The sequence below is a fragment of the Anas acuta genome, chromosome 4 (genome assembly GCF_963932015.1).
Source record: "Anas acuta chromosome 4, bAnaAcu1.1, whole genome shotgun sequence".
In the NCBI taxonomy this organism is placed as follows: domain Eukaryota; kingdom Metazoa; phylum Chordata; class Aves; order Anseriformes; family Anatidae; genus Anas; species Anas acuta.
The window spans coordinates 52,779,424-52,796,605 of record NC_088982.1 but is presented as its reverse complement, the minus strand read 5'-3'; the positions used below and the strand labels follow the sequence as shown (position 1 = coordinate 52,796,605).

At 37.2% G+C, this 17,182-nt stretch overlaps 1 protein-coding gene across 3 annotated transcripts in view; it reads right to left on the bottom strand.

Annotated features, from left to right (window-relative positions):
• The window catches only part of WDR17 (WD repeat domain 17), a 62,365-nt gene extending 45,399 nt beyond the window's left edge, over positions 1–16,966 (bottom strand). The window contains exons 1-2 of one of the 3 annotated variants that reach the window (XM_068681249.1): positions 5,983–7,075; positions 5,452–5,552 (exon numbers count right to left, since the gene is read on the bottom strand). In XM_068681249.1, the coding sequence (XP_068537350.1) occupies positions 5,452–5,517 (66 nt within the window). In that variant the 5' untranslated portion in view covers positions 5,518–5,552; positions 5,983–7,075. Of the gene's footprint in view, positions 1–5,451; positions 7,076–16,846 lie in introns of those variants that run through there. The other 2 variants (XM_068681251.1, XM_068681250.1) reach the window with 2 other exon arrangements.
• Positions 16,967–17,182: the final 216 nt, after the last annotated feature.

Sequence of the window (17,182 nt, the reverse complement as noted above, 5' to 3'; positions counted from 1 at the left end):
ATAATTTACTAAAACGCAAAATAGCGTAACGAGCCAAAACTCAGAAAGTGATGGTCTAACAATTAAAACTGTGGATATGTGAACACAAAAATAATGAAAATTGGAAAAAACAAACAAAACCTAAACACATGAATAATCAGAAGGCAGATACATAACATTAGATTATCATAGGTTTAATTTATAGATTAACTGCATATAAAAGTGATTAAAAAATGAACTCTTCTTTAAAAATTAATAGTCCACAAATATTTATATAATTAACAGATTTGTCTCATATTTTGTACAGATTCTCTTGTTTTTCTTTCTTTTTTTAAAAAAATAAACAAAATAAAACTTCTTTCTTTATCTGGAATCTATTATATTCCTGATTTGATGAAGTTTAATCTCTAAGAAAATATTTTAAATCTAGTTTTGTTCATGGTTTGATTACAGGCAAAACTAACTGGAAGTTAAAAACTCAAATAGATGATAAACCAGAATTTCTTTTTTTTTTTCTCCATAGTAACGACACACCTGTCTTGTAGGATTCCACAGTAATCTATATTAAAAAAAAATCCTGTTATCATAATCAGAAGATTGTCTTTTTCACCTTCATAGGAGAGAGGAACATAATTGTTGACTATATGAAAACTAATCTATAAGAAAATATTATTCTAGGCAGCTGAGAAGGATTTTAAGCCTAAATGCTGCAATCTAGAACAACCACCACCTGCTGTATTTACAATTACCATCATCACACAAAACTGACTAGCACTTTGGGTTTGGAGGTGGTTCCATTATTAGCACTATTTCCATGTTTTCCATGCTGCTTATTAACACCTAAGAGACCTAACCTTTTTGTTTGTTTGTTTTATCAGGACATTTGTGTAGTTTCAGGGTATTTTAAGTCTTCAAATGCATTCGTCACTGATTAGATTTCAGGCTACACTAATCATGATCAAAAATAATTGTCATCAAATGGCTAAAAAAGTATTTCAGCCTAGTTCTAAATGTATGCCTGTAAATTTTACTGGGTATGCTGCACCAGGTACTGTTTTCCAAATAAAAGAACACATCTGACTATGCTTTCTCTTTATTCCACACTTACATTAAAGACAAAAGGTAACTTTTTTTTTTTTTTGAAGAAATTCACCATAAGAAACTTCACTCATAACTTAAATTTAAAGCAACTGGTTTTTGATATTGTATTTTTTTTTTCTTAAGATCTGATATCCAAATGAAAATGTCCCCTCAGTAAGATTACCATTTGGATAAAAAATGCTGCTTTGTGATACTCCGTTATTTCACTCCAGTTAGTGGCTTATGCCTAGGAAGCATTATTAAACTTTGATTCCTGATACAGTTTTTTCCTTAGGTTAAAAAAAATAAAAATATTCACAACTGAAACTACATTGCATACGTAAAATATTTTGAGCTGTATTTTAACAGGCACTTTAAACTTTATTTGCTAATATGTGCTGTTTTAACCTTGTTAATATTTCCCCTTCCCTATTCTTTAAACATATTGTAATTAGTAAGAAACATTTGCTTTGAAATGCATTATAATTGTATCTTGAAGAAGAAATTGCAGTTGCGTGACACTGTTATGTCTCTCAAGTACCTTGTATCAAAGCAGTTTCTTGCAGATCTTTTCAGGCACTACAGATTTCTGTTGGACATGCTTATAGTACACGGGATAAAACAGCATTCACCAAAACAACATGAGTAAAATGGCAAAAATCTACAAATGAAATATAAATGAATATATATTATAGACATATATATGACTACACATGTTGCATTTTAAATAATGGAGATTTTTTTTCATCTTTTGTTAAAAATATTTTCTTTCAATATAAAGGATACACAAACAGTTATATTAGGCTCTGAAGAATACACTGGGAAAAAAATGTGCATATAAAAATACTGCTCTGGGAAAGCTATCAAAGGATGCCCACAGTTTCCAAGGAGATGAGGGGAAGAGGGAGGACAACAAAAACCTTTTTTTTTTTTTTTTTTTTTCCAATTGGCATGAGCAGCAACATTTAAAGTCCTTCCTTGCTGCTAAATATAGGAAAAAATTAAATTGAAATTCTGTATACCACAGAGGTAATATTATTTAAAAATAACATCTGAATGGACTAGATACATAGACATGACTATATATCAATGACTTACAGATAAATGCCTAATAATCCCTACCTTAGCATAGGTATCATTTTTTGTAAACCACTTACGAATTTCCATGTTCATTCCAATACCTTGCTGCTCCCAAAAATGTAAAATCTTGTTCTGGGTGTCGAATTAAATCACTTAACTTGACAGATGAAGGAACTAAACCTTGATGTTCACAGAATAATGCAGTTACTAAAGGATGCAGGAGAAAAGACTGAGCATTGTGTTGCACACCCCACACACACAGCAGCGATGTCAGTAGCCTGGCAACTGCAGCTCTTTAACAGGCACCATTTTAATTCCAACCTAACTCCTTTTCCTCTGCTTCAGGTACTCAGTGCATTTCATTGTTTGTTGTTTTTTTCTGACTGTACTACAGCAACATTTACACATTAATAACATCTGTTTAAAGCCATCACTTGGCACCCATTAATTATCAGGAGCTATGCTTGCACGTTGCAAGTATTCCCAAACTTACAACCATCAACCATAACAAATAACGTGCACCCACACTGTGAGCCTCTGGGGTCCATATGAGTACATCTACAAAGTGGCATGTGCACAGAAGTGAATATACAGTATCCAGACGTTAATCATTACACTTCTGTATAGACCAAAAGGCTGGTCAATCCAGCTGAAGCAGCTGTATGTACTCAGGTGTCAAGTGCATCTGCTTCCATTAGTTCTATTGTCACTATCATTCAATTAAGTGTGTATGTTTTCTTACAAGGAAAACTTGCTGTCACACCTGTAGGGGTGGCACACACCAGTATTACCTCTCATCCAGTCGATCGTCCCCATTTTTTGGGAATGTCAATGATAATGTCATAATTAAAGACCTACTTTACTGACATAAAAAAGTCTCCTTAAAAACATTTGACATACGCATCCAACTTTGTAGGAAAATCCATTAGAGGTGAAAATATGATGTGTGAACCACGGCATTTCACATTCATTGCCCTATTCAACTGCCAGTTTGAAGCACCAGAGAATGGACAAAGAATTCACCTCGTTAAAAACATGGAGGTCTTTAAGCATAATGAGAAGTCTCTTCATGTCTGCAAGACAGAGCAGTTTTTCAGTGTACTGAATAATTGAAGACGACTTTGAATTTCAGCAAGATTCTTCAAAAATATCAGAAACCTGGGCTAGATTCATGTTAGGCAAATGCTGGCTGCAAATCTCCTAACGCATGGAAAACAACCTAACAAGTGTTCAAAATGAGCATAATCAGTTATTCAGACGCTGACTAGGAAAAGCACGACTTTAAAAAAAAAAAAAAGAAAGAAAGAAAGAAAAACTTTCTACTAGTTTTCACAATGATTTTAAACCTCCACAATAAACACAGAGCCAAAGCTCTATGTGCCAGCTCAGCAAACAGAGATTCTTCCATTTACCTGCTCCCCTAATCCCTTTGTACAGGCACGAATACATCATTTGTGCAATTATAATCAAAGTTGTCCTTCTGCAAACTGGTATTTTTGCCCATGTGTGATGACATGGGGCACAGATATGTAGTAAATGACAAAAAAAATTTTTTTTGAAACAATTTTGATCAAATGTTTCTCTTTGTATTTCAGGTCAGAAGTATATAAACATATCCAAGGGGAATCTACAGTAACAGAACACTATTTCAAAGCCAAGCACTCAGGTATTAGAAATTATAATAAAGTAGGTGCTGCATGAGTTTTTAACTCAGCCACTTCGACTAGCTATGAAAACATTGCTAAGGATATATTTTTATATTTATAATCCACACTCATAAACAATTTCAACTTCCTTTTCCACAACACACAGAGAAGCATCTCATGGACATGACTATAAGAATTTTAAAGCAGATACAAATTCTTATCTGAAATTAAAGTCAAAACCATTAATCTAAGACAGATACCCTGCTTAGAAAATGTAAGGATAATAATTTAACATTACAAAAACTAACTTGGCAAAAATTTTGCAAAGGAACATTCTTGACTTCCTTGACTACACTACTTGTATAGTTTAATGTAAGTATCTTTTAAAGTGCAACTTTACAACGATAATCTAAATAGAAATACTAGGGTATGAAACAGACGAAGGAGAAATGCTGATGATTCATTAATACATCTCCAGGAATCTTGAGCTACATACAATCAACCTGAGATACGGAACAGTGGTAACAAAACTAGAGTATTAATTATTTATCTGGTACCAGAACTCCAGCTTTTAGATGCCTTATATAATACATATAACCACGTCTTATCTTGCTATAAAACATCTCATTCCCTCCATAAGAATTCTGTTCTCATCTTCCAACCCAGAGCTACCACAATCACTAGAAGATTGCTTTTGTGCTGGCTACTTGCCAAGAAAGAACTTGTGATATCAGACGAATTTACCTCTGGGCACATCTCACATCCAAGTCCCTGATGAGCACCAATTAACAGATTATTCTACATCTGAGACATTCATATGGTAAGAGACATGTAAAATTACAACAGTTGAAAAAGCATTAAAAATCTGCTAGTTTTTAAATATTTACGAACATATAAATGACATTACCAAGTGATACATGACAATACAATTAAAAAAGCTGCTGTCCCTTATGTTTCAGTAGCATCATCTGCATTCTGATTCAACAGCTAAGAACATACTATCAAAATGAGGAATAGAAATTACAAAAATACATGGTTATGTAAAGGAGCTTAATACAGTGCAAGAAATGAGACTTATGTTCACTTCTCACCCTAAATCTATGAAAGCAGCAGTAGATCAAGCTTGCCCAAGGCATGCAGTTAATAAACATAAAAGGAATTCAAGATATCCTGCAAATGTTGCTATAGTAACCACTCCTCCTCTTCAGAAAAAATGTTAGGAAAAAAAATGCACAAATATTCAAGGTACAACTTGGAAATGAACCTAGATGAATTTCATCTCCCCCAATTTTGCTTGGTTTTATTCAATTAACGCCTATAATTAGTTTATTCCATGCACAGTATATTATTTCCTCCTCATACAAGAAGCTTAAGTGCTCGATTTCTATCTCATTAGATATTAAAGGGTTCTAGTCATTAAATTATGCAAACTAAAAATACAAACAGCTGTCCACTGAACTTCCAATATATTTCATCCAGCTAGAAACATTTTAAAATCATTTTTGATGTCATTATCTATGATTCTAGATCCCAATAAAAGTACTAAAAAAAATCCCTTCTTAGTACCATGGAAACATTAATTTTGGTGCTAGTGATGTAATAAACAGCAGCACAAAGAAGAGAAACAATGAAGATAAGAAAAAATATTAATTTAAACAAATCTTACTCGTTGTTGTCCTTCATACCAATCATCTTCATCAAACCAGTGGGAAATGTAAGTCATCCAAGCCATGATAGAAGGCACAGTTGAAACTAAAAATACAAAACCTGAATATATGCAAGCATGATGAGCTCAGTGCTAAACTTTATTCGAAACTAAAAGCTACCCAGAGATCAGATCTGAACTCTGACATGATTCTATACCAGTAAGCTTTAAATTCTTAAACATATAATCTGAATGCTGCTAGCAGCAATTTACATGCTATCTATGTATAGGATTCTGAACAGGAACACAGAAACCAGCACTAAAACAATTAATGAATTACATATTGCTGTATTTTAAATTAAAGCTGGTCAGTGTTTCAAGCTTGATTTTACAGTGCTTCTGAGCTCTGCAAATGAGGTGCTGTTTGAATCATTCTTATTTGCCTCCTAAAAAAAAAAAAAAAAAGATTTTTTTTCTCCCCCTCCCTCAAAATGTACTGTCTGTAAGAAATGTGGTTCAGTGCACAAAAGCTAGTGTTAAAATGTAAAATACCTTCAGAATCATGGAGTGTAACGTGTTTGGGTTATGTAGGGAGTGGCTTCAACTGGCAGAGGAGGAGTGGTCACAACCTTTGCAAATGAAGAACATCCTATGTTTAACAACATTAAAAAAACAAACAAACAAACAAAAACCCACAAAAGCACTGTATTTCCATCACAGCCAGCAGAGCCTGAAAGGCTCGCCGCAGGGGCTGGGAAATGTAGAAAGCCTGATTTTCCCTAATTCATCGGAATGCTTCTTTTCTCTCCCTCAGGATAGTCTCATAGATCTGATTATTTATTCCTTCTGCAGCTAATTATAATTTTTTGGTATGCTCCTGAGTTTCATGTCAGACAGTGCAGTGTACCAAGGAAAAAAAAAAGAGGTGGGAAGGGGAATAAAAGATGTATTGTTCACACCACAATTCAGCACTGCAGCAGCACATTTCATCAGCTGTGCTCTTTAGGACGTTATCATACAAAGCTTTCCAGCTGTGTGGTTACAGCAACTATCAAATCCTCAAGAGATTCCAGAGAACAAAAATAAAAATCCCAATTCCCTAAGAAGCTTATAACCCGGACAACCCATGCCCTTCTGGACTGGATTAATGAGTTGTTTCCCCAGTTATTAATACAACAAATGCAAAAGCTAGAATTGTTCAGCCAACAAATAAACAAAGCAAAGTGAGAAAAGAGCAGCCTGAAGTGTCAGATACTAACTTGGTGTTGGTGGTCAGCATTACTCTGTTTTAAAAGAGCAGAATTCCCTCAACACCACTATGCACCTCAGTGTCAGCACCAGTCCTACTCCAGCACAGTTTCCATTAAGGCTATCACAAAGAAGTTAAGTTCTCAAATACACAGCAGGTAAATAAAGAATAGAAGCAATACTTTTACTTTTTAACCTCTTAGTCAGAAATTATGACACCCCAGGGGAAAAAGAAATAAAATAAATCAAGACACACACTACATTTCTGGAAAGTGGCATTCCCAGACTAACAAAAGATGGTTTGTTGTTATGTAGTCCTCCAGACAAACACAGGAGAATGAAAAGGAGCTTCCCACCCTACTACTGAAACTTTTCAGATTATTTGCCTCTCAAGACTTCACCTCAACCACAAACAATGAGCAATTCTGTGTATGTTGCAATCTCATAAAATATATGGGAAATACAGGATTAATTCAGACACATCTCACAGAGCTGAAGAAATGCCTGACAGTAGTCTTGGTCTATGACTAAATGATGAAGATGTTGCTGATGTACCTCTCCTGGGAATGAAAATTTTACAGTATGCTAAACGAATCATACCCGCATTATTACTGCTTCTTATACCCTAAAATCATAATTTCAAACAGATTTATATTACTGTTTTTAGGAAAGCCTTTGCTTACAGGCTGCTTTGCCCCTGTATAAGGGCACCTTGCTCAGGATTCTGAACAATGTTAATCATCATCCCTAGTTAAGCACTAACTGAGCTTTGTTGCTGTTCAAAGCCTACAGCAGTCCCACAATGTACGTGAACTGATTTTTCTAGTCTCAGCACCAACACGTTAGTACGACAAGTCTGTCAAGAGAACGTAACACCAGCTCACATTTAGTGTCAGGATCATCAGGGACTAAATGAATAGAGGTACTGTACTACCCTTTCAACAAACTGGTGATACTTTCAGCTCAAAGGTATAGATGCAATTAAAATCTTCATGTGACAGTGGATGGGAACTTAAACTGCTGAAAACTGTTATGATTACCTGTAAATAAAGCAAAAAGCTTTGTCTCAATTATATATGAAAAAAATAAGACAAGAAACACTAGTAGCTGCAAATGCATCGTAGGCCAATTATCTTTGCCTATTCCTGCATCCATCTCCAACTGCTGGCAAAACACAGCAATCATCCAGTGGAGGATGAAGTAAAACTCCATGTACTAATATTGCAATAAAGATATGTGAAAAATCTCAAACCATATAATCCCTTAATTTTCTATAACTAAATTTAACGTTATTAAATGTTTCCTAAATCACTTAGCATGCAGTTAACCAAAAATCCACTTGTACAACTAGCAAGTGTTCTTTTCTTCTTTCTTTTAAGGGCAACCAAAGGTACCATGACATCAAAGTCCTAATACAGCAAACTGAAAAACTGAGTTTTTGTTCAAGCACTGGATATTAGTAAAGTATTTGAATAGATTACACCAAAAGAGACTTCTTTAAGGTGTATACAGCCTTAAAGCAGATGGCCCAATACATCTATTTAAAATATTCCAGAAGGAATAAAAAAAAAAAATCTTATCTATTTCATGCAGAAATAATTTTTTAATTCTTGAGCTGATATCAACTTAATGAAAAATGCTATGACGCAGATATTTCACAACCCTCCCTTTGGAAATAGGTACTCAGCAAATGTAAGAATTATTTTACACTTTTAAGAGTCAGGACTTACCTCCTAGGGAACAATTCTGATAAAGTAACTGTATTTTAGAAAGTAAAGTTTTTATGCATATGCATTAATTAATATGTATTAATTATTATATTAATATGTATAATATTCACAATATTATACATATATAATATGTATAATATGTATACATATATAATATGTATTAATATTCACAGAGAGAGTGGTTGCACACTGGAACAGGCTCCCCAGGGAAGTGGTCACTGCACCGAGCCTGACTGAATTTAAGAAGAGATTGGACTGTGCACTTAGTCACATGGTCTGAACTTGGGTAGACCTGTGCGGTGTCAAGAGTTGGACTTGATGATCCTTAAGGGTCCCTTCCAGCTCAGGATATTCTATGATTCTATGATTCTATGTAAACATATGATACAAAGAAAATAATATTGTCAATGTGTGATACAAGTCAAAAAGATCCATTAATGTTTAATTCTCTCTAACTTATCATTTGGGGTGGAAATTGCAATAGCTATGAGCTGTAATATAAGAGAGAGAAATATATACAATTATAAAAACATACTTTAGAGAAATAAAAGATCATACTCTGGTATCTTGCCAGATGCAGCACTTCAGCTTTTTTAAATTGCCACACATGTTTTATAAGGCAAGTGAGATATGCAAACTAAACCAACTAAACGCATACAAAAATAATATTCTGGATTTAATGCTGGTTTGGATAACTTCACAATGGTTAGCACCTTCTGCATCTGCAGTTACATTAGAATGTGTTCAAGAGTGCTGTCCAGACCGACCACCGCAGCCTTCAGCAAGTCCCACTGTTACATTGAGATTGTGTCTCAGGGCTGTGAATGAGCCAGGCCAAATTCTACAGCACCACACAGGTAGCCTGGCAATGCAGGATCACACTGTTTTATCCCCTTCACATAACTGTGCAATATTTATTCCTTATCCCTTCTGAGGCTTGGAGGATGAGTTTCCATTAGGAGAAGAGCTCTTACCTACTTGTGATAAAACTAACAGGGTGCATCACGAATAGGCTGCTTTGCAAAGATTTGAAGCCAGGAGCCAAAGGTGACAGCAAGGCACACAGGTGGGTGGCCTTGCTGATTAGGGGCACAGTCCCCTGGTAGTCAAGAGGTCTGCTGATGACAAACAGGTTCAGCTGATAGTCCAGGAATCACCAGACAGGTTCACAAGGACAAGGCCAATCTGAGACCAAGGGAGGAAGCCAGCAAGGCCGGACACAACATCCCCATGGCACAATTTGGGCAAAAGACAAAGACAGGGACCCAAGCTTTGATACTGCTCTAGAGCCAGTGGGCAGAGGTGTGTGAATGGAGGTCCCAGACAAAGTTTCTCACGTCTTTCCCCAAATTTAGTTGTTTTCACAGTCTGATCCAAATTTATACAGCTGCACCAAAGCAGAGCTTGCTGTGAACACAGTGTTAAACTCCCAGCACTGGGAAAAAAAAAAAAAAGGTACCTACAACAGGAGACTGCAGAGAGAGTTATGGGCTGGTCAGGCCAATGAGAGCCTGGGTGTTGGTGAAGCAGGAGATGCAGAGTAGCAGCACTCTCAAATCCACATCACCAACAGGTCAGACAGCCCTGTAGGCTGGCAAGAGGTCACCACCTTTGGATTCTGATCTAGAAGGATCTTTAGCTTGCATCCCTATGGCCAATTTTATCTTCTCACAGCATGACACTGATTAGCAAGAAGCTGCTGCTGTTGGCAGCATTACTTTTGAGAAGGTAATAATGTTCAACTACCTGTGGGTTCTGAAAACCTCCTTTGCTTACTGAGTCACTGGTATCCTCCACCTCAACAGATAAATTAAAACTTCTGTCTTGGTGCCATGAGATGTTTTTTTTTTTTGTTTTGATCTGCTTGACATCTCCCAAGTGAGTTAGAATGGGGTAGACAGACAGAAGTGGAACAAAGGATATGATTAATAAGGTGAAAGCTACAGTGGGGATGGGGGGCACCTGCTATACTGTTTAGCTTCCCAGTGTCAAATATGCCTGGATGCTCCATAAGCCAAGCCTCTACTGAAACAAAAGACCATATAAAGTGTAGATGGACTGAACCCCACAACTGCAAGCTCTGAAACCACAAGCTACAGGGATTCATAGAAGCTTGCTGATTCAGGATGAAGAACACAAACTAGGCAGATAAAGGAAACCGATGGAGTACACAACTTATTGGGTGGGTAGGCCATATAGGAGGTAATAATGGTCATTTCTACTTACACATACAAGCAACTCCTATGAGGGATGTTACATATGTGATCAGCACAACTGTAGTAAGCAGCTGTGTGCTACCATAGAATTCAGAACACAAACCAATAAGTTTGGGAATTCTTCACATAATGTGTGTATATTGGGGAAATCAGGTCTGTACTCTGCTATGCTATTTTTTTTCTTTCAGCTTTACCACTTAGTAACATTTGTAGTCTCAGATACTGACACTTCACATGAAATTGCTTCTCTAGTTTCTGAGCACAATCTGTCAAGGATAACAGAAAATGTGCATATTCACAGAACTACTGAGTATGAAGTGACAGCAGATCATTCAGCCACATGTACAAGGATCTTTAATCCTTATTTGCACTCCTAAGTCAAGTTAGTCTCAAAGCAGTTGAATACTAAACCGTTTAATATAATTTTAGAAGCAGAAGCTTCCTCTTGCTTCAAGAAGAGGATTTCATTGCAAATGAAGACTTAGTTCACTGACAATGAGGACCTATGATTACTTTACGTGTGGCTCCTCAGCAACACAGAAAGAACATACACTATAAAATTTCCTTTAAGACAGAGTCCAACAAGAGTAAGATAGGTTTTGGATTGTTGTTGTTTTTTGTTTATTTATTTATTTATACAACTGCTTTTAATCATTCTGCTTTTTATAATAATAAGGACAGATGTACAATTTCAGTATAATGACAGTGCCTGAGCTGGTCACCATCTCCAGTAATGCAGATAAAACAGATGAGTAATTAGCCCCAAAGTTTGGCTTATAAGGCATAAACACACACACACCAAAACAAAAACAAAAACGACAAGGATAAAATGGAAGTGATGGTAAATTGTGATACTTTAGCATAAAAACATCAACATGTGCGGTTAAAGTTCAGTTACAAAATTCAAGACTTAAAAAATTAATGATTTTCTTCCATTTGTTTATGATATGAAAGTTGATCTTCGGGACACTCTTGTGCAGGTAACTTTTCACTAAGAGATTAAGCTACTGCCCTCTACAAAGGCATGACATGGGATGTGTCATAAAGGATAAGCTGAAGAGTACTGTGGCCTCAATCCCTATACACTAAAATATATTCCTTAATCTAACATACACACATAGCTTATCTAGAAAACAAAGGATAGAAGATTTCAGTGACATTTAGATCATTATTTTCAGATGTAACAAGCTAACAATGTTCTCTCATGTTATTTGGAAACATCTCAAGTCAAGAACTCACTTCAGTTTTGACAAAAGACTTTCACGAATAAGAGGGTAAGAAATCTCCCTATCTTAACGTGCCACTTTTTCCAGACAGTTTGCTATTATTTAATAAACTGTAGTTGATATCTTGTGTCAAATCAATTATGTGCTTCTATTTTTCCCCAAATAGATTTGTAACCATGTTTAGGTTTCTGCTTAAATCTAATACAGAGAAATACTCAGACATTTGCCTACATTGTTTCTTAAAACAGGCAGGTTTGACACATGCTTACTGTAAAACTGAAATGTGCATTAAGCACATTTCAAAATTAAGAATGATTTTCAAATAATTGGGCTATATTTACACATCATTTCTGAAATCACTTAAATAAATTCTGTGAAAAAAATCACAGAGTCAGTCTGAGTGTCTGAGGTTGGCACGTTGCACAGGATCATGTCCAGGAAGGTTCTGAGTATCTCCAAAGGGGAGACTCCACAACCTCCCTGGGCAACTCGTTCCAGCGCTCCATCACCCTCACAGTAAAGAGGTTCTCCCTCACATTCAGAAGGAATTCTCTGTTTCTGTTTGTGCCTGTTGCTCTTGCTGGGCACCACTGGAAAAAGTCCGGCCCCATCATCTTGACACTTCCCTGAAGCTATTTGCATACGTTGGTAAGACCTATTCTCAGTCTTCTCTTCTCCAGGCTAAACAGGCCCTGCTCTTTCTGCCTTTTTGTCATAAGAGAGAATATCCAGTTCACTAAATTAATTCTCTGTCAATCCAGGTTGTAGATGTTATTTCATACTATACCCCGTCACAGCACTGAAACTATCTACTGACTATATACTAATGCTACAAGTTTGCATTAGTTCTTTTCTCATATTTTGAAGCCACAGAATTTAGGATAGGAATTAATGAGTCTTCATGAAAAAAAAAAAAAAGACAGAAAAACAAAAACCCAAGAACAAAAAATTTCTAAAAAACTACTTAAGTTACAAGAGCATAGAAATGCATTATTTTTCTTTCATAATATGTATGGCATTATGTAAAATAATTGCATCAGTATCTACAGTAAAGAAACCAGTTAGAAATCCTCAGGTTTTATTTATTAATTAATGCTTTAAGAATCTTTACAGTTAGAGTAAGAAGTATTAACAGATCCTCAATATGCTAAAATAAATCCTAAAGCAAGTGTTTACAGTAAGGTTGTGCAATAAGCAATTACATGATAACAACACAGCTAACCTGTCAGTGATCCTACGTCCCACGAGGTCATTTAGCAATTAGGTTTCCCCCTACTCATCCCAAGCTACGGATGGTACAAACGTAAGCAGGGCTCTAATCAGTTGAACTTCCTTCCTCCTCCCCCTCCCCGTTTGCTCTTTCCCAACAAGCTGTATGGATTTATCAGGACAAGATGACAAACAGGATGACCAGGCCACCCCACAGGGATCAGAATAAGCTGTTAGTAACACATACACAACAGCACCATCATCACCAGATTCGCAATGGGATGGAACTTTACAACAACCTTCCTGTAAGGGTGCAAGGACAAAGTCTTAGCTTCTTTTAAGACTAAGCTTTATCAGTTTATGAAGATTAAGCTCTAGCTGCCAACAATAGAAGTGATTTGATCATATATCTTCCTAATTGGATCTTGAAAAACAAATCCAATGAAACTTTTGGTTGCTTTTTTTTTTTCTTTTTACTTTTTCCTTTTAAGTAAATAACTTTAACGCCTGTTAAGAAAAAAATATAAACGAGTATGTACGCAGTATTACAGTTACTATTGCTCAATAGATGCCTCCATTCAAATTCAGTGAAGAGCACATACAACTTTTAAGAAATGGGAAATGTATACATCTCTTATTTTTCAGTTTCTTAGAAAAAAACATAAAAAGGGCACACCACTTATGTGTTGAGAAAAGCTATAACCTTACTTTATAACCTAAAACTAATTTTATACTGAATTATTTGTCTCAGTTACATAATCACTGCACATGTACTAATTTGGACATATGCAAAGCTAAGTACCCATTTGTTTACCAGCAGACAGTTAGCACAGCAAGAAAGACACTACCTGTATTTGTTGTATCATGTCCATAGGATGTGTCTACCTAGAGTGCAAGTCATTCCATTCTAACATGTTTTTCAAAGAAAAAAGTTTAGACAGTGATAGTACAAGTCTCTGGAGTGATAATGAACACATCTGAAAGAAAATATATTAATAATAACTTTTAAAAACTATTTTTCTGATTTGGATGTTAAGATAATGGCACTTGCTATTTAGTATCTGCCATAAAAATGATATTTAAATATAAATTAGAAATAAAAGGTTTCCTCAGAATATTTATCTCAACACACCAAGAACTTTACTTCGCAAAAAACAATTTTCAGCATCTGAAGAAAAAATACATAACTTACAAGTAGGACAAAATTTATGAAAAAAAGGGAAATAATTCTGTCTGTGAAGCTCAAAGCAAGTATTTAAAATCCCTTAGAGCTTGGTCGTGTCCCTGTGCTATTCATCATCTCTCTGTAGTCATTAACAGATTTTGGTGAGCCAAGAAGTTGAATAGAAAAAGTGCGGATGGCATCCAGCTGTCTGTGATCAAACTGTACTCTCTCGCCTATCTGTCAATGCTAACTGACAAAGCTAGGTAAAGCTGGACGCAGGCAAGACCAAGATGTTTTTTCTGTGAAAACAGCTCAATGCTGGATTATGTTTGTCTCCAACATAATGTTATAAAACACAATTTTTACGGGGCAGTTTGCAGATTTAACAGTTCTATTCAGACATTTGAAGAGGCCACATGTGCCCTACCAACCACAGAAGCAAGAAGACCCAAAGGAAGCACTGTCACCAGAAAACCCAGTACCTGCAACAAGACCACACTCTATTCTCTAGAAATCTGAAGGGGATACAACCACCTGCATGTTCAGAACTAGCAAGTTAAGTACAGAAAACATTCTGTAGTTAGTAACAAACAATTATGGAGCCCTGTTCAACGCTAACCTCCCACTTGAGTAAGTCTTAGTTTTATATTCTGGCATATCAACTTATTTATGAAATTTATCTCTGGAATCTGATTGATCCTCTCTCATTCCAACATCAGCAGTCTCCCAATACAGCTGTTTTCAGATAATTGGTAGCAACTAGAACAGAAATTTAAGAGAATGAAAACTGTAGCATTAATTAGTGTTCTTACATCTTGTTTTGTCTACATGAAGAAAACAAAACAAAACAACAACTCTAACAACAACAAAATAATTATTTAACCAGATTGCAAAAGAAAAAAAAAAAAAAAACAGAAAAGTCTAAACCAGAGTTTAGGGTTCAGGATATCAGCAAGCTAGGAAGTTTACATCTCATTAAGAAGCTACTGAATAAGAGGCAAAAACCATGTTGTGCAATTGGAGCAAGTAACGTAAACAACCGTATCCAAAACAGAAACAAAACTGAAGATTTTCAAACATAAATCAAAAGTATGCAATGAATTCCATTCACTAAATGCTGCAGGTAGAGATTGATTTCAAGAGTCCATCAAATTGCCACACACAGCAGCAAAAACAACAACTCCAATCTGTGCCAGAACAGGATAAGGAATAAACAGCCCCAATGGATTCAGCCAGGGCGTAGTTATTATAGTACTTAAATGGGGAAAAAATACCGTACAAAGCTTCTGTCTTTCTCCAACGCCCAGAGCACACCTCAGCTGCTACCATAAGTAACTGCTATTCTGAATGACACTCTATGTCACTGAAGTACCTATATCCTACTGGTGAATCCTCAGCACTTATAAACAGTTGCTGTAATTTCAATGTATTGATGCCCACATCTCTTTGTTTACTGCATATAAAAAAAGAAGCAAAACAGCAAAATATAAGTTATGTCGTATCTTCACCAGAATTTGCGGCAGTATTGTCCACATCAATTCTGACTTAAGGACTGCAGGAAGAAGAAATATTTCCATACACTATCTTCTATTAGTGCCGTTGGAAATAAATACTGGCCCACAAAGTTAAATAGTTCACTAGAAAATGAGGACTTATGCTCTTCCTATGGGAAAATTTTCCTTATAGCAAAGGGCTAAATTACAGTTATATCACTGCGTTTTGGCTCCCTTAAATAGCCAGAGCTGCCCAGGGACTCCCAGATTTGCTGCAACAGAGTGCACAGAATGACACTGGTTGAAACAAAGAGATGAAAGAAAATAATAGATATCTTGTGAGGGAGAGTTATTAATACAAGCTCTACACTTCTAGTAGAGATTTAAACCCTAGAACGAATCAGAGGCACAATGGACTCTCTACCACATGTTTTTGAAATACTGACTGTATGTCCTTCAAGGATATTCCTGAAACAGTCAGTTTGGGTGACAAAAACAAAATTTCAGCTATACATGTTTTACATCATGGTGTGGCTAAGATAATTAAGAGCACTATGCCCCTTACTGGTTTTGAAATCCATGACCGTGACCTTTACTACAGCACCCCAAGCAACCGAAGAACTCTCCCAGCCTTGAATGTCACTCACACCTGCTGCTTTCAAGCCTTCCAAAGCAGATCGGTTCTCTGTAAAACAACAGCCCTAAGACATCAGAGGAACTATTTAATAGGAAGCAGCTTTAAATATTTACTTTGTGATTTGCAGAGCCTGCTTGAGCTGGCCTTCGTGAGCTTTGCCTGCTTAGCGCATACTTTGCTTTTGCTCTTGGAGAATTTTTTAATTCTCCGTGCTTGTTTCTGCCCCCAATCCAGATCCGTCCCTCCCAGCCAAGGGAAGCGGGGCGAACCCCAGAGCTCTCCCTCCTTCCCTCCGGGGGCAGGACGAGCAGCTCCAGCCTTTTTACCCCTTCCAAAGACCGCTCCCCCCTGGTTTCCGCGACTTTAAGCGTCCGTTTCCACGCAACCACACCCGCGGAGACACAACGCACGCAGCAGCAGGGCGCCCCGAGCCCCAGCACAACCCCCGGCTCCCCCCGAGAGCCCTCCCGGTGCCCGCGGCCCGGCCCTCACCTGCCCGCCCGCAGCCCCACCGCCAGCGCCGCCGCCGCGCAGGGGCGCCCCAGCCCCGTCGCCTCGGCAACCCGGGCGGCCCGCCCCCGCCGCGCGCCGATTGGAGCCGTTAACGGCAGGCAGCGGGGAGGGCAGGTGACGGTTGCCCGCTGCTCTGTCATGGCAGCGCCGCCGCTGGCGGCTCGGAGGGGTTGGGAGTGCCCAAGGGATCGGCAGCAGCCCCGAGGGGCGCTGGCCGCGCAGCCCACGGGGCGTCCGGTGGAGGCTACGGGGGTGGTTGTGCGCTCAGCCCTCATTTTCAAAACTTCCCGTTGTTAAAAATTTCCAGTTAAAAAG